The 18,862-nt window shown below is 44.6% G+C and overlaps 1 protein-coding gene across 1 annotated transcript; it reads right to left on the bottom strand.

Moving 5' to 3' along the window:
* Window positions 1-15,643: 15,643 nt before the first annotated feature.
* LOC136479863 (uncharacterized) lies at window positions 15,644-16,273 on the bottom strand. The gene is made up of 2 exons (XM_066477595.1): window positions 16,242-16,273; window positions 15,644-16,151 (listed from the first exon to the last, which is right to left on the bottom strand). Exon 2 carries the CDS (start codon window positions 16,087-16,089, stop codon window positions 15,658-15,660), a length of 432 nt encoding a protein of 143 aa, XP_066333692.1. The 5' UTR covers window positions 16,090-16,151; window positions 16,242-16,273; the 3' UTR covers window positions 15,644-15,657.
* Window positions 16,274-18,862: the final 2,589 nt, after the last annotated feature.

Raw genomic sequence — 18,862 nt, 5'->3', positions numbered from 1 at the left:
TTCGGCCAGCCTATCCGTGTCCGATATGGATCTGTTTGCCGCCGGCACGGATCAACTTGAAATTCGGACGGTTCCGTGGGTCTAGGGAAGAGGATGAGAAAAAAGAAAAAGAAGATAAGGAAGGGTTCTAGTTGCAAAAGTGTAAAAGGGAAAGAAAAAGGTGAAAGCATCTAAATTGAATTCAAAAAACTTAGGGATTCCTAATGTAAAAGTTCAGCCCACGTTGAGCCTCTCTACTGGGCTGGAATCCGCCTCGTGGGCCTTTTGCGTTAGCGAACTCGGTCAAGCCTCTTCTTCTTTTTCTGGTAAAACAATAAACTTGTAAATTATGTGAAAATTATAGAAATAGTAAACTAAAAAAATAGAAAAACTATATTTTTAAAACTCCTATTGACTAGGTCTACACTAGAATAAAATATTTCATGTAGTTATAGATCTATGTTTTCTTTCATAAACTGATAGAAGATGTTTCCTTAGTCCTTTTGTAGTGAAATTTTATGGTAATCTTCTATTGATGTGTAGAATCTATTGTAAAAATTTCATGTACAAAAGTTAAAAAGAAACGACGATCCAAATGAAATACAACGTAGGAGCACAAACCACTCGAGGCTACGCCACCACAGGTGACAGGTCTATCTCCCTACAAATAGTGATGCAAACGGGATTAATACTCCTACAGGCCGCCCGCACGATGCCGCATCAGCAGCTTACAAAACTTGTGTATCTGCATGGCTCGGCCCTATGCTTGGTCTTTGAAAGTGCAATTAAGCCCTAATTATGGGTATTTGTGATAATGATCACGTAATTAGAGAACTAATGAGATTTATCGAGATGACAAGCAGAAAATTCATGTTTGAGGATACTACACGAAACGGAGGAGCCCCTAATTACAAATATAGATGGTTTTAAACTCAAAGTAGGTTTAAATTTTTTATATTTTGAATTTGAGTATAAAAAAAAGCCGTACTATAAAGGGGGACATAATACTTAAGCTCATATGTGCTGCCAAGTGCTCAAATATACACATGCATCATCAAATTCACAGCTAAGACAGTCTACACTTCACTTTTATCCTTGTTGTCTTGCATGGTGTGGCACTGCCGCACTTGAGCCGCAGCACTGCCATGACTTAAGTAACCGTTGGGGGTTGAGGAATATTTATACCCGTTTTCTTTCTCTCCAACGGCTCTCTGCCTCTTCTTCCTCACTCCAGCTCATCAAAAATAGAAAGGAGCCTTTTCTCTCTCTCCCTCCATTATTGACCTTGAGCCTTCAAACAAATCCATTGATTTCCTTATAAATCCTTGAGAGAAAAGGATCCAAAACTCGATTAGAGAGCAGCTCCATTGATTCCCCAACTCAAAAGAGTATTTGGTTCACGTTTTGGCTGGCGGTTGTGTTTGTTATTCTTGGAGCTTGGCTCCTAGCCGGCTAGAGCATCGCCCGTAGAGCTTGCCAACTTGTGTGGTAGTCCCAAAAGATTTATAATCATCTCTTGAAGCTAGTATACTCACATCTCATTTCAAGAGTTAAGTCTCTTGACTTGAGAACGAGGAAGGGTTGAAAAGCCCTAAGCCTTAGTGGCTGACCTCAACAACATGGAGGTAGGCAAGCTTTGGTGGCGAGCCAAATCACGAAATAAATCATTGTGTCACTTGTGCTTGATTTACATTACTTGCATTTCATATTGTTGGTTCAGGTGATTTCTAGGGTTTCTAGTCGATTTACTTATGTGTGGTGTTTGTAACACTCTCGGTATTGCACCCTAAATCGTTTACTAAAACATGTCATGAGCATCATATTTTTGTGTTAATATATGTGATAGAATGTATAGATAAATTTCTTGTGACTTAAAATGATCAATAAAAATATTAAACGAAAGTTGATTCAATAGTTCATGTATATCAAGTAGGGTTTAAAACTATTTTTTAGTGAACAAAAATGCTATAGAACATGTGTGTAATACTAAATAAAGTTTGAAGTATAAACTTTGTAGATGACAGTGAAATACTTGCTGTCGAAAAATGATATTACTAGCTAATATTTCCACTAGCTTAGAAATCGCAAATTGAAATCAAATTCGCCTCAAAACTTAGAAAATTTTCAAGTCTGTCAACAGCTAGACATTGTTATGTTTAGCAAATTATTTTGAGAGATTAGGTTAAGGGGTTGTGTAGTGTTATAACTTGATTTGATAGTCTCATGTGCCATCTTGAGCATGGTGAAGATGGTTTAGGTGTAGAAGAAACCGTTTAGTTTTTATGGGCGCTTTAAAATTTGTGCACGTCAAAGTCTCGGGATGGTTGGCGTCATATGCGCTGTCACCGCGTGGCCACCCCACGTCGCGCACATGGCCGCATGCCCGGTGCCGCCACGCTGGGTCAGTCAAGACCGCAGTGAGCCGCTGGCCCCGTGTTCTGCTGCCCAGCCTCGCGCTGCCACCATTAGTGCCGCCGCGGCCGCGCTGCCGTCGCGTCCACCCACTGCTGCCTCGCCGCACTATCGACCTGCCTCGCGCCACGACGCTATTGCTACTGTCACATCATCATCGTGTCCACGCCTGTCCGTTGTACCCTCTGTGTCGCTATCGGCCTAGTCAAGGCTGCCATTGCCGCGCGCACGTGGCCGAGCCACCGTTGCCTTGTCATTTAAGACTCTGGTCAGACGCGCACATGCCTTGTCTGTATCACCTACGCGTGGGTCACCTGATTGTGCCACTCACATCCAGCAAAGGCGAGGACGAGCCGAGCCACCTGCCGTGCCCTGTCTCTCTCTTTCTCTTTCTCCCTCTACTACCGCCATCGAGCGCGCCATTAAATTCATCAGGGTGAGATCACCTCAAGTCGATTCATCGTGTTGTTGGCTCCGTCACGCAGCTGCCTAGCTACCCGTCCCCACCCCGCATTGAATGGCGTCCGGTCGAGCTTCAATTTTGGAGCTTTTCTTCGTCACCGTGCCGATAAGGCCGAGTCCGCCCATCACCGAGGGCAGCTCTCATCTAACCACCTCAGGCCAAATTGGTTGCACCGCTAGACTTACCTTGAACCCCTCTTCACCATGCGCACCTAAGCTGTACCCCTATCGCTGTCCCAACGCTGCTGATGCGGTCATGTCCGCCGTGGCTCGTCGTCGAGCTCGCCACGCGTATGTGGCCAGCCTTGCTCAGGGCATCTCCGGTCTTTGAATCGCTGCCCATTGTTGTGCGCTGCCCCGTAGGTGAGCATCGGTCCTCTAGATGGGTCGAGGGGGTCCCCAGTTGGCCGGCATAGCGGCCTAGTGTCGGTCAATGCCGCGTCGGCGAGCACGGAGGCGTCGGGACCTCTTCGATGCGAAGACGGGTTAATACGACGGTCTTCTTGCATAAACATTGTTTGTAGAAATAGTGCGCATAGTCATCGTGTTAATAGAGGATAGCGTGGGGCGTTTCTACAAAAATGTCAGCGAGCGGGGGGTTTCCCCATCGCGGGCCGCCGAGCGCTCACGCACGCGCTGCGTCGCGTGGGCCGCACGGGAGAATTCGTTTTCCTTTTTCATAAGAAATTAGAAATAGTTTTCTAATATAATTTTTGAGCTGATCTTTGATAAATCATATAAAATCATGTAGGTGTCCAAAAATTGTGAAACAAATTTTGTTAAGTTTCTAAAATTATGCTCTTTCTGTTAGTGTATTGAGTTCATACATGTACATGGTTGATAATAGAAGCTATTAAATCATTTGAAAATATTTAATATTGCTACGAGAATTATTGTAGGAATTTTTGTGGTAAATTGGTGATAGCTTTAGTCCTAAAAATTTTATGGTAGCTTCTTTGTATTATTATGTGTTCATTTTAATTTTTGTAGCTTTAGAATAGACTAAGCATTAGGGTAGTTAAATGCTCTTTATTTCAATATACATTAAATCATTAGTAGAGATAAAGATATATTCTTCATTTGTAAAGCTAGGTGTTTGTTAGTTGAACCCAACACTTCGCTTGATAAAGATGATAGTTAGCTTAGTATCTTAGTCATTAGAGCTACCTTAGTAGCTTAGTATGCATAATAGAGATAGGACAGAGATGTGGTATGGGTATTGGTGGGTGTAACAGTTTGTGTCCCACGGCCAACGGGGCTTAGTTTGGTTATATTGTTTCCCTGTTTATGTCGATTAAGGACCGTCCGTTGTTGTGGATGGTAGTCAGGTCATAGACTTATTATCCTGAGCACATACTTGCTTATAGGAGCGGAAATGCTCGTTACGCTCTTGTCGTGGGTCCGGCTCTTTTTGGACCGACTGATTGGAGGTGGGGAAAGGTGGAGGTCTAAGCACCATACTGAGACCGGGTCTTAAGTATGGGGGTTTGGAGTCCAAGTTCGGACGGAGACCTGGACCCTATGACAGGAGTAGAATGGGTTTGTCTTGTTTGTGTCTGGGGTACAAACGGGGGAGTGTGTTTTGTGGTACCCAGCTGGGATACATTGGTTTGTGAATCACGATTTCCATGAGACGGTACGACTTGGCTATGGTCTAGCACCGTAGTAAGAACTGGAAGATGAAAGATGGTAAAATGATTCTGATGGCTCAACCCTTGCTAGAAAGTAGAACATGTGCTTACCTAGAATGGTTAGCTAATAATGTAACCATGACTGCTAATAAAACTTGACTGTAAGGATGAACTATTAGTAATGCTTTTCATAAATAAAAAGAAAATAGCAAATCCATATTGTCTATTATATTATTTGGAGTCAGGAAATTATTTCCACTAGTCGGGCAAGTCTTGCGAGTATATTGTGTACTCAGGGTTTATTTTACCCCTGTTGCAGGTGCAGCTTGAGGAGTAGCTCTTGTGTGGAGGATTCTTCTGGTGGGCACAGACGGATCCTTGAATTGTTTCCGCTAGATGCTTATTTTTATTCCGTTATTTAATTATCGCACTACGAACTCTGGTATTGTAATAAATACTTTTTAAGAACTCTTGTTGTATGAAATGGACTAAGTATTGTAAGCTCGTACTTATTATTGGATTCTGGATGTAAAACGTAGATTATTTCGAGTTCTTCCTTGTGGTGTGCTCGATGAAACTGTCTGATATAGCTCACTTTCGAGGTGCTTAGTGTCTAGTGGAAGATGAGTGCATCCGGAAGCGTGTTATCTCGACGGTTCTGCCGCAGTGTTTCTACAACTTCTAGCTTTTGATCTGTGACTATCATATCTACAGTAGGCTAAGAAATTTCACCGATCTAAGTTTTCCGTTCACTGATTTTGAATTGTGACTCGAAGTTGTCTGCAGATACGGCAGTGCCACTGTTTTGGTCCGACAATGCCGCCCTCCAGAGCGGCAGTGTCGCATGGTGAATTTAATAAAAGTTTAAGTGTTTGTTTTGATAGGCCTATTCATCCTCCTCTAGGCCAACCAGAGAACCTACAGTCTTGTCGCCATGACGTAGATGTGCCTCATTGCATTGACATCAGAAATAGGAATTGATAAGAAGATTAGGATTCCATGGCTAGAATAACGACTGTGAGGCGACCGCGTGGTGTTCACGGAGTACGATGCCATAGAGCGGCGGTGCAGAGCCAACAAGCTCGGCAACTAGGGCTCCAATCTCTGCAAGCTCAGTGGTCCTGCTATATGTGAAGCATCCCGTTGGGGCCAGCGCCTATGATGAGGCTCTATCTGGGACACTGCTCGTCAGTGGTGGATTGGGTGTGGTTCTGGCGTTCTGACCACGCCGCACCCTTTTCTGCATCACGCATTACGCTGAAAACAACAATGTAGTGGCACGGTGGGAGTGCATACTTCAGAAGGTACGGAGGAAAGACGACATGCCCTGCATGGACGAGCTAGAGGTGATAGTAGCGGTGTTTGAGGAAAGGTCAATGAAGTGGAGACGAAGCACAACTACCATGAGTGTTCAGACACTAAACAAAATTTGATCTTTTGACATAAACAATTATTTCTTTTACACCTAAATCTTAGTCAAATAAAAATTAGTATATGCTTTTTATTAACCCCGTTGCAACGCACGGTTAATTTTGCTAGTAATAATAAAGAGGCAAAATTTCAGTCTATTTTTTTGTCCATCCTTTTTTTGTTCTGTCTCCCTCTAACTACCGAACAATGGATAGTTTCATCTATCCAGATTTATATATATAACACATGTTCATACGAATTAGAATAACTCTTGTCTAGCCCGAAACGAAGTCTGATTCCAAAGTAGACACCGGTTCTTAAGATGGCCTGGATATTTAGGAATCCTATTCCAAATAGATTCCTCGGTCCCGAGTAAACTAAATAGGAATCCTAACCCAAATAAAGAATCTTGCCTAAAAACCCAAATATAGAATATATTATTAATATTCTTCGGCCTATTATTTGGGCATGGAATATTTGGTAGGATTGACGTGCTGAAACAATGTATTGAAGTCGAATTGCTTAATATCACGTGAAGCAGTAAAGGATCGATTATTGGCTGGGTATTGGATTTGGAAGATTCCAGGTCCTGGTACATCACGTATCACTTATTTTGCTTGACAGTTGATCGTGTTCATACATACATGATTAAAAGAAAGGAAGCAAGCGGGCAACAGAAAATCAACTAGCGTCAGCAGCGCTTGTGCGGACTAGAGTCCGTCTGGAACACGTAGCTGGATTGGTCCAGGGTCCATGAAGGAAGTTTGAAAAGCAAAATACAACTTGGACTTGACACCTGATCGGACGGCTTTGAGCTACCACGTACTACTCCGTACCACATACTCGACGAAGAATCGTCGTACGTAGGGAGCGCCTCGATCCCCGGAGCGCCGGAGTCGTTTGTCGCCACCACGCAGGGAGTACCTCCGACACCCTCGCATCCGGAGTGCCAGCATCGTTGTCGCCACCCGCAGGGACCAGCTCCGCCCCTCGCACTCGGAGTCCCGGTGCCGGTAGCTCAGCCGACCACAGCTAGATCCACCATCCGCGCGAGGGCAGTTCGTGCTCCGCCAGTGGCTGTGCAGGTGTGGTGAGGCCGTGAGGTCCAAGGGCCAGTGACTGGCATTCGCGTCATGCACCCCCTTCGGCTCTTCAACTGCAGCTGTGGGTACTGATCTGCTTTCTTTATTTTTTTTTCTTTTTTGTTTGTGCTGTGATACAGCAAGTAAGTCGTGAAGCTGTGGAGGTAGTAATAATGGTTTTGATGTAAAATATGAACTTTTGACTTGTGTTCTACTATGCAACATGGTTTTATAGATTTATGTATATTAAAGTGTTATTTTCCAAATCTATATATATTCATAATTCATAATAATGTATCATTGTTCGGCTGAGCTTATACGATCGTATACGATCGTGGATTATAAGCTGGAACAGTATTTTTCTCTCACACCAAACCAGCCAAACCAGCCAACAATAAATAATCCGTGATCGTATACGATGAAACGAACACGCTGCTGATGGGTGCCCGAAACACGACGGGCGACCTGTGGGTGCGGGTGTGATTTCTTACCCACGTGTCTCGTCGCGAGCGGATGCAGTTGCTTGTTGCGGGTCTCATCGCGAACGGGTTTTTGCTCCACCCACATCTCACTCGACCCGTTGCCATCCCCAATGATGGCAAGTTGGTGAACTCAGGGTGCTCGTGCTCCTGGAATGACGTTTTGCGAGGAGGGCGCTCGTGGAGGCGCTTCTATATGACTTGGGGTGGTGTGTATTCTTGTCGTCACGGAGGGAGGATCGGAGACGACGGAGGCATGAGCCTCTGGCAGAACCGCCTAATCTAATGCCTCCCAGAAGTACTTGTCTTCCATTATACACTAAGCACTCAGTGGAGAACACTAAATTACACAGTTCCGTCGGACACACCCTAGAGGAGAATCCGAAAATCCATATTTTTCTATCAGGATCACAAATGAAAGAATAAAGCTTACATTATTCTTAACTATTTCTTACACCACTTTTAATACAACATCAGAGTACAATATTTATTATTATAACAATGGAATGTAATTATATTATTAGAGTTATGATCAATTTAATTTAACAACGGAATATAAATATGTGATCAGAATTACAGCGAAAATAATTATCTAATCATGGCATGATGAAGTATTGATATATACACTACGACAACAAATTATGAAACTTTCATTTATAAAAGCATTTGGTGAGAGTTATAAATAACAACTACGATCGCAGCATAAAGGAATCCTTACTGAGCCCACCAAGAGGTATCCACACATAAGGGTCAGCTCTAGCATCCACCTGTCACCTGCAACAGGGGGAATAAAACCCTGAGTACTCAATTATGCTCAGCAAGACTTACCCGACAGGAGGAACGAAAAGACTCCAATGATATGCAATGCTATCTGGCTCGTGGGTTTATTGCATTTGCAGAAAGCATTACTAAACGTGCGTCCTTATATTTGATTTTTATTAATAGCCGCATTAGTTCATTAACTAACCATTCTATGTAAGCACATGTGCTACTTTCAAGCAGGTGGTAAGCAATCGGATTTCCTTTTTTCATTCCATCTTTCATCTTTCAGTTCTTACTACGGTGCTAGGCATAAGACAGGCCGTACTGACTCGGCGGCGATTCACGAACCAATGTGTCCAGCTGGGTGCCCCGAAAACACACGCCCCGCTTGTACTATGGGTACAACATCCCAAGGCAACTAAGCTACTCTAGCCACGCATCTTCATTTCCGGGCGTGACGGATTCTTCCACTTCCCTGGCTATGGATCCGCTTCTCCTCTTGGCAATAACTGAGTGAGAGGAATCAAGGGCTCTACTTCTGACACTTCCGAGGGTGGAGGTGCTGGTGGCACTGCAACACCGGTTCTTCTTCTTTCTGGCAGGTGGATAGGGATCCCTTCCAAGATCGCGGCATCCTGCTGTTCAGCAGCCAGCGTCCTCCGCTTGGCTCTGGTGATAAGATAGGCCTCCCGTAGCTGATGGACATGCCGATCTTCAGCCTCCTTCAGAGCTTTTGACATGTCAGTCTCCCAGCTCTTAGCAGCTACAGCGCTGGCATGCGCTTCAGCGAGCTGCACCTCGAGCATCTAGGTGAAGATCTCGGCTTCCTCAGCTCGACGGAGGTAGATCCTCAGTTTCAAGGCTTGTCGGTCATACTGCTCATCCAGAGCAAGTAGATACGTGGTCAAGTGCACCATGGTAGGACTATCTTCTTGCGCATTTCGCCCTAGCAAAGCCTCCATGCCCACCGATTCCTGTCCAAAGGTGGAAAAAACCGCATAGGGGTACGGGCAATGGGCTCCTCATAGATCTAGCATAGGTACCGCAAGGCTTTGCGGGCCACAACCTGATAGGTGTCGACAAAGCAAAACCCGGTTGTGGTCACACTCCAGGCTTAAGTGAGGTCGGGGAACTCTTCACTCTTCCTAATGCAGACGGTAACCTCGCACCGCTCGGTGCCATGCTCCTCATACTCATGGCCCTCATACTCGGGATGATCTTTGACTCTGAGCTTTTGCAGGGTGGCATGCAGGATTCTGGAAAACCCTCAATGTTTAAGCAGTAACTACTAACCCAGGCTCCTGCCATCCTGGCGGTGGTGGTGAGGAAGGCTGAGCGAAAAGCTGGCTCAAAGGAAAAGCTAAGCGAGCTAAAGTGCACCGAGTGGTGATACTAATGGCTAAGCCAGGCTCTACTTATAAAGGCAGAGTGTTCAGTGGTCCTAGCGCAGTCCACCAGGGTTCCTACGCGGGGTCACTACGAATGAATCGACTAAATTTCGCGTGTTCGAGGCTAGCGATGTCCGAGGCCATTACTGGCTAGTACGACTGTAGGGCAAGGTCCGACAAGAGCGCAAAAAATAGTACGAGGAGAAACATGGGTCAATACAGGAGTGAACCACGGGCGAACGTGAAACATGAAGCCACAGTGCAGACCAAACTCCAGACAGGAACGAATTAGTAGTGCACAATCCGACATGCGAGACACTTAAGGATGGCGTATCTGCAAGCAATACGACACTACAATGCACAACCAGGATATGCATGAATGCACGTCCTATACGTCCTTTCACTAGAGCCAACATATAGGGCAACCGTCATCAGATTTTTGGCACAACGTTCTCTCCCTGTAGCTAGTCGATACTATCGGACTATGCTCGGGTTAGTGTACCTACAGAAAACTTGATTAAGCCTACCTAAGTCAGTAGAGTGCCATCTATCCTTGATACATAACCATAGTAGTAGGGCTACTTATATAACTTCGCATAAAGATGACCCAACTTTTTAAAAATCATTTGTTGTCAAATTTTATTTTAGAAAAGGTTTTTGAAGCGTTATTTTCTCATTTCCGCTCTGATACCACCTGTGGCAGAACCGCCTAATCTAATGCCTCCCAGAAGTGCTTGTCTTTCATTAGACACTAAGCACTCAGGGGAGAACACTAAATTACACAGTTCCGTCGGGCACACCCTAGGGGAGAATCCGAAAATCCATATTTTTCCATCAGAATCACAAATGAGAGAATAAAGCTTACATCATTCTTAACTATTTCTTACACCACTTTTAATACAACATCAGAGTATAATATTTATTATTATAATAACCGAATGTAATCATATTATCAGAGTTATGATTAATTTAATTTAACAGCGGAATATAAACATGTGATCAGAATTACAACGAAAATAATTATCTTATCATGGCATGATGAAGTATTGATATATACACTACGTCAACAGATTATGAAACTTTCATTTATAAAAACATTTGGTGAGAGTTATAAATAACAACTACAATCGCAGCGTAAAGGAATCCTCGCTGAGCCCACCAGGAGGTATCCACACACAAGGGTCAACTCTAGCATCCACCTATCACCTACAACAAGGAAAATAAAACCCTAAGTACTCATTGTACTCAGCAAGACTTACCCGACAGGAGGAACGAAAAGTCTCCAAGGATATGCAAAGCTATCTGGTTTGTGGGTTTATTGCATTTGCAGAAAGCATTACTAAGCGTGCGTCCTTATATTCGATTTTTATTAATAGCCGCATTGGTTCATTAACTAACCATTCTATGTAAGCACCTGTGCTACTTTCAAGCAGGTGGTAAGCAACCGGATTTCCTTTTTCCATTCCATCTTTCATTTTTCAGTTCTTACTATGGTGCTAGGCATAAGACAAGCCGTACCGACTCGGTGGCAATTCGCGAACCAATGTGCCCAGCTGGGTGCCCCGAAAACACACGCCTCGCTTGTACCTAAGGCACAAGCAGGACCAACCCATCACCCTCCTATCCTGGGGTCATGGGTCCCTGTCCAAACCAGGACTCTAAGCCCCCGCCCCTAAGTCCTAGACTCAGTACGGTACAAGGACCTCCTCCACCAAAAAAATAACTGACAGTCGGTCCAGAAAGAGCAAGAACCCACGACAAGAGAGCAATAAGTCTTCCAAGCGCTCATACCCAAGTATGTGCTCGGGACAATAGATCTGTGACTTGCCTCGATGGCTTATGCAACGGCCGGTCCTTAACCGACACAGACAGGGAAATCAGTGTAACCAAGCCATGCCCCGCGTCCACGGCGACACAACCTCTTACACCCGCCAATACCCAAACCATATCCCACCCGATCACTATTTTTCCTTTCCACCATTTATATATTCCAAGTGATAATAATACAGTAATATATTTCCCTATATCTCGCGAGTGACAGCCATCACTCGACTTCTACCGGAGTCCTGTAGCATAGCAATCTACACGATCCTGTTACACTAGTAAGACTCCTAGGATATATATATATATATATATATATATATATATATATATATATATATATATATATATATATATATATATATATATATATATATATATATATATATATATATAGATATATGCAAGTGGGTTTCATTCAACTCCTTAAAACTTAATGCACAAATATAATTTAAACTGCAGAAAAGTAGAGGTTATGCACCGGGACTTACCTAGGTAAGATATATATTAAAAGTTAGTATCTGCATCTTCAGATCATTCACCATCCACTGAATAGAAAGCCCATCGCGTCATCTTCTGGAGAGAATACCATTACACCATCTTTGAATTCCCAATCATCCTTCAATTGATCCGTTGATCCATCATCGTACCTATATGATATGTATTGATGTAAATGTATAGATATAAATAATCAACGATAGCCGAAATGCTTAGAAATCCGATCGCGCCTCACAAGCTAACGAGCTAGTTCTAACGACGATTGTACTTAGGCTACATATCCATGTTGTCGAATAAGACGTTATTTATCAACAATTATTTTTGTTACATAAACTCAAGTTGTTTCTTCATTTTATTCTATTGATTTAATCATTATTCGAAATAGGACATCATTATCTATCTAGCAAACTAATTATTCTGAAACTGCAACAATTACAACGAGTACCTAATATTGCTAGGAACCTACTGTAGATATTTCAGATCCAATACTATTACTAATTTACCATAATGATTCATACAAGTTTACCTTTTCATAATATTAATTATCTCTTATTAATTATATTGCTTCCAAAATATTATCAAACTATGAGAACAAAATCTACTAACAGGTAGATCATGATTTTAGGAGACTAATAAAATTGGTTTCATCATTTTTGGACAGCCACATAATTTTATATTGATTTTATAAATTTATTCCCCAACTAAATTAGCGAATTGTTTTAGAAATAAAAGGCCAGCGGCCATCAACCGGCCCAGCGGTGGCAACCGGCCAGCCCAGCGGGGCAGGCGGCCCCGCCGCGCAGGCACAAGCGGCCCAGCAACTGCGCGCACGGCCTGCTAGCCAAGCGCGGCCCAGCGACGCGGTAAAGGACGCAGCGGCCCAGGCGCACAGGCAACCGGCCTAGGTGTGGGCGGGGCGCGCGTGGCCCACAGGGGCGCACGGCCCAGCGCACACAGCCAGCCCAACTGGGCAAGCCCAGTGTGCGTCGATGGTCTTGCAAAAATGTCCCCAAGTTTCTATCTATTTAGAATGCTACAGTTTCTACTATTCATTTGAGTCACGTACTTCGTAATAAGAACCCCTTACAATTTTTCTATTCAAACCTTACCCTTATCCCCTTCCTCAAAACAGAGGAGACATGGGACGGACGCGACGCGAAGGCGAGCGGCACCGGCGCGTACGGCGACGGGATGTGTGGCATGACCAGCAGCAGCCGCGGAGGCGAGCAGCTGTGGCTGGCCGGCAGCTCGGCGGGGAAACGACAGCCAGCAGCACGAGGGCGCTGCAGTGCGCGGCGATGGAGGTGAAGCGGCACGGGCTCGGGCGCTCACGGCAGCAGGCGATGGGAGGCACGGCGCGGCAGCGCATGACCCCAGGGGATGCACGGCAGGCAGCACCTCAGCACCGGCGGACATGACTCTCCACGTGCTGGGGCGGGGCACAGCGGGCTTCGGCCACGGAGGCGTCGATGACGCCCGCCCGGGGCTGCACAGGCGGAGGAGCATGGCGGGGCGCAATGGAGGGCGCGAATCGCGGTTCCAGACAAGGAGGAAGGAGGCGGGGCTCGGTGCGGTAGAGCCCCAAGGTAGCGAGGCGAGGCGGACGATGGCGGGAGGCGCGGCAACGACATCCCAACGAAGAAGGCAAGCAGAGATGGGGGAGAGGAGGCGAGCCAGAGCTGTGGCTGTGGGCGTGCATGCAAGGGAGCGGACGCCCGAATTCCGAGCGCAGGGGGTAGGCGAAGAAGCAAGGAAGAAAAATGCCTACTGCAGCATGGATGGCCCGGCGTAAGAGCAAACAGAGAAAAGGAAGGTAGGCAGCGACAGACAGAGACAGCAGAGGTAGGCAAGCAGAGACGGCACGACACAGCGCGGCCTACAGTGGTGCTCCAGCGTGTGCATAGGAAGGTGAGAGGACACGAGGCAGGGGCATGACCACGTGCTTCTGACGCCCCTGCGTAGTGAAGGTGAAGCACCGCTTCAGCTGTTACTTCTATTCGCCCAGAGTGCATTGGAGCGATGTGCCAAGGTCTCCACAAGCAGGAGAGCTAGTACTAGTGCCAAGAACCATGAGAAGATGTGATGGTTGTTGACGCTGCGAGCCAAAGCCGTAGCTTGCAAAATTTTACTACCAGGAATGACGAGCCAGGTGAATAGATGGGAGATGGGGTGATAATGACATGAGTGCAGTGCAATTATATATCATATACGGACACGTACTACACTAGTGCAGGCACGCCTAGTATGACAGTACGTCTCATGAGACCCAATCAAGTGAAGTCAAGAAAATTAAATGAATACTGTGCTTCTGTCTTATCACATTGTGTGTTTATGCATCGTTCGATCCGATTAACTTCCACCAATAATTATTTTACGCAAAAGTTCATACTTCGCACTAACCTATAGAGATAAAATATTTAAGCGCTATTTAATTACTTTGCCCAATATAGTTTGTCAAAAATGGCATTTTAAACATAAGCTCAGATATTTTAAAGTTTAAAATCCGAGAGACTCGTTTCGGAAATTTTTCTTAGACCTAAATCTCGATGTCAAACGAGCTCGTAACACCAGAGGTGTTACAACCAACCCCTTAAAAAGAACCATTTTAACCGAGTTCGAACCTAGTTCGAACCTGACCCAATAACCAAACTCAGTTTAAACCAAACCCCCTCAGCAACCAATTTCAACTAGACCCGGTTATAATCCAATTTGATCTGGTCAAAACCAAATCCAATAGCAAGATACAACAGTGTATCAATGGATGCTTATATACATAGATATATGTCTATATCTCCCCCTCATGTACTTCTCTGACCTTCGAGAAAATGTTCGCTTGTCTTAAAAATAGTTTGTTTGGCTTCTTTTTTCAGCCGGAACAGTGTTTTTCTCTCACAACAATTTAGCCGGAACAGTGTTTTTCAGCCAGTTTCAGCCAAGTTTCAGACCAGCGAACAGGGCCATTAGGTGCTCGACACGTCTTGCCTGGTATCAATGGAAAATCATTTAGGTAGGGCTCTCGCTCTGCCGGTGACATTTTAAAAAGCAGATACAATAGCGTACATTAAAATTGAGTGGCAACAAAATGGTGTCAGAGTATCGTATATCATTTCTCTAATTTTATGTAGAAGTTTTTCTTTTCGACTGTTTCTTGGATGCTCATATATGGAGAATGTGTCGTGAATAATCCACGTCGGGTGCTTCCCTATAAGAACCGTCATCACTAATTTTTTTTTCTTTTCCTTAAGAAAAAATACTATTATATATTGGTACTTAGATTTGAATACAAAGGATAACATAGAATTTAATCACAGCTAATGCACATATATTCCCTAGGTTCTAAATTATAAGTCGCTTTGACTTTTTTTTACATCGAATCTGCTATGTATCAAGATACAACGTATGTCTAAATAAATAGCAAATTCGATGTAAAGAAAATCAAAACGACTTAATATTTAAAACGGAGGGAGCACGATATAAGAAATTAAACTATCTATTGCAAATAGCTATGTACCACGGTATAGTAGTATAGTGTATGTGTACGTATAATTAGCATATTCGCTGGTTGGTTTCTACGCTAATAAGCGCTGATTTGTTGTGAGAGAAAAACAATATTAACTGACTGATAAGCTTCGGTTGAAACCACCCAGCGAACATGCTTAATGTTATTTGTACGAGTTTGATGTCCCTGTGCGGCTGTGCAGTCAGCGCGCGGCAAACAAGACTCGACATGAGCTCAACCAAGCGACGCTGGTGGGCGCCGATGCGACCTCCTCCTGATGCCGATCACGGCGAGCAGCGCCCTCACGAGGCCAGCCGCCGCCTGGCACGACGCCCTCGGCCGGCACCTCCTCCCCTTCTTCAGCTGGGATGAGTGGTACGACGGCGGCGGCGATACCAGCGGGAGTTGATGTTGATGAGCCGCCACCATCTCGGCGGGCGCGGGCGACACAGCAGCCGTGGCGCCGCCGCCGCCGCTCTTGGGCGTGCCGGGCTTGGACTCCCACAGGAACGGCACGGCGCCGGGGCGCAGGCTGTAGTACACCCGGAACGACGCGGTGGCCAGGCTCGACCGCTCCATCGCCGCGGCCACCTCGCCGGCGACGCTGCCGGCTCTCCTGGTGGAGATGGGCCGCAGAGCGAGCTGCTGCTGCTGCTTGGGATCCATAAGCAAAAGCGGTAGCTTTATGCGGCGGCAGGAATTTCACTGGAAACAACGTGATGATTCCCCTGAAAACCACACGAAGCCGAGCATTAAGCTTGCAATGTTCAGAATGCGCAAAGCTAGTGCTCAGCGCAGGAGCAAGCAAAGCTTAGGACTTTATATATACGCAGTGACGCTTTGACTTGTGGTAGGCTGGATCCGGTACGAAGTTGCTGCTGGCCTCGCGAGGCAGGAACATGAGGTTAGCAGAGAGCGTGAGTTGGAAGCTAGCTAGCTCCGATTCGATCATTTGATTAATTAATCGACAATCGCGTTGTGCTGGTGGTCGTGAATAATGATCATTAAGCAGCTGATGATGATGCAGTATTAAATTGGCTTCGTTCAAGAGGACATGCGATGGAGATGGGCGGTCGCGCTCCGCCCACAAACTGAAGAAATAAACCTTGCCTTGGATAGTACAGCTGATGCATTACTTAAGCATTGTTCAGGACTCGATTTGAGGTATACCTTTTCTTCTCCATGATGGTTTTCTTTACGTAGTTGTTGGCAGTAAGTGATAAAAGTAACGCGTTAATTGGACTTCACACATGCATTGGCTCTGCTGTCAGGTTGTTTTCAGACGACAGTGTCGTCTCACCTCACCCTAGCTTCATAATTTAACAGAAAAAGACAATCCGGTGACGCATTCATGATTTTTTTTTGAAACAAACGCATTCACGATTTTACATACTACATGACAGTGCAATACAAGACAACGATCATATGCAGTGATGCACTACTGTCCTGAAACCAAACTTGAATTGTTATAAGAGTTCAGAGTTCACAAGCACCAGCGTTGGTCGGAACTCTGCAGAGGAGATGGCAAAACGAAACTCGCTCAACTTTACTGAGTTACAGTGGAAAGCTATATATATAACTCTACCCATCTAATCCTAGTACACAGATATGGCATGCTGCTACAGTGACTAGATGTGATAGTATGGCTGACTTTGACGTCTGCCCTGGCTGTAGCTACAGTGTGGCAAGGGAGCCTTTCGACATCTGCCCCTGCCGCGGCTACAGTGCGGCAGCAGCAGGAAAACCCATTCGGCGTCTGCCCAGTCACAAGGTCGTCCACTCCAATCCGCTGGTTTTTATCAAGTAGTTGGCCCGTTAGGTTGCTACCTTAACATTTGCCCGGTGCTGATTACTACTAGCAATTCGAGAATGGCTTCTTTTGCCGCCCTTGTGACTGATGCCATTTCATCAGAAAATTCAGACGACGAGATCGTGCGTTTGTCCATATCGCGCTCCAGGATCGACGCTCTTGGCCGATCAGTGACAAAAACGTCCCACCAAGCATGTGACGACTGAGATATAGCCACTGATCACACAGAACGCACTTGTTTAATGGGTTACTCTTCCTGTAATTAGTCTCCGTCGCCGCCGTTAGGTTAACTAACCATATTGTGCTAGGTCCAAGCAAGCTCCAAGCAGCTGTACCTGCCGGAATTGCACGGCTCCTCTCGTAGCATCATGATCAGGCCACCAGCCAATCAGTAAACCTGCAGGCATGTGTCCTATCTCACTACCCAACAGCAATATACTCTTATACCAGTATAAAAAGCATCCTACCGAACCCTGAAACTACTGAACCTGTTTCATACTTTGAGCATGCTCGCTCATGGAGCTGCAACCTGAAACATCATGCTAAATTAAGGCTCCGTTCATTTCGCTGAAAAAACAAACCAAAACACTGTTCCGGCTGATTTATTATGAGAGAAAAATACTCTTTCAGTTAAAAAAACAAGCTAAAAAACGGATTATAAGAGAAACGAACTGGTCGTACGTAACTAACCCACTGCAGGGTTCAGAAATCGTGGGTCCCTGCTCCCTCCCTGCCGGTTCAGTCGATCAAGTTGTTGATGTGCCGTGGCAACGGCAATTGACGACTGTTTCAAAATCAAAGCCTCTAGGTTGTACTGCTAGTCTTATGGGAGTTTGATCGGAGTTTCTCAGTACTTTTAATGATATATGGCAACGTTTCAACGAAGTCTGAGAAGAAGTGAGTTTTATGTTTGGCTCGGTTTCTAACTCCAGATGAGTTGTGGAATTAAATATCTATGAAACAAAAAATGAAATTATGCATTAATTAAGAGTGGTACAGGTAAAACTAATAGAAAATTCATACTCAGACTAATCCAAGTCCGTCGAGATTAGCTCAGTCCGTGCCAGAATCCATTGCCACGGTCGTTCACTCGTTCTCGTTCCAGCGAACAATCAGACCAGCATAACCCACGCGCCAACTGTCGTGACGTCACTTAAAAATACAATATATTTATTTCAAAATGCTATAACTTCTAAACCGTATATTCGAATTCGTTTTAAATTTTGTCTGCACCGGTATGTACTATGCGACGAGTCAAACAAAACTAGATCCCACTGCATATGTTTCAAAAAAATTTCTAGTAGTAATTTATGTGTATTAACTTATGACATATAACTTACAACTTATACACATAAGTCGTATTGATTAACTTTTTACTGGTTGGATTCGTTCGGTGGTATGATTACACATGCACGAATCTTTATTTTTTTTTCTTCCTTTTTTGTTTTTTCTATCATTTTTCTCTTTTTTTTGTTATATATTTATAAATTATACTAATAGTTTTTTTACATTTCTACTATGTTACGCTATTAATTTGTACATCTAAGTTTTTGAATATAACTTATACATCCAACTTTGCATCAAAGTCATTCATCAAGTTATATATCTAAGTTATACGAACAAGTTATA

This window comes from Miscanthus floridulus, chromosome 1 (assembly GCF_019320115.1).
Source record: "Miscanthus floridulus cultivar M001 chromosome 1, ASM1932011v1, whole genome shotgun sequence".
Lineage (NCBI taxonomy): Eukaryota > Viridiplantae > Streptophyta > Magnoliopsida > Poales > Poaceae > Miscanthus > Miscanthus floridulus.
Note: the sequence above shows the minus strand (reverse complement) of the source record. Positions and strands in the feature narration are given on the sequence as shown.

Bases quoted from the DNA above. Each gene is read 5' to 3' on its own strand.
- LOC136479863 (XM_066477595.1), bottom strand. From the start codon at position 16,089: ATGGATCCCAAGCAGCAGCAGCAGCTCGCTCTGCGGCCCATCTCCACC.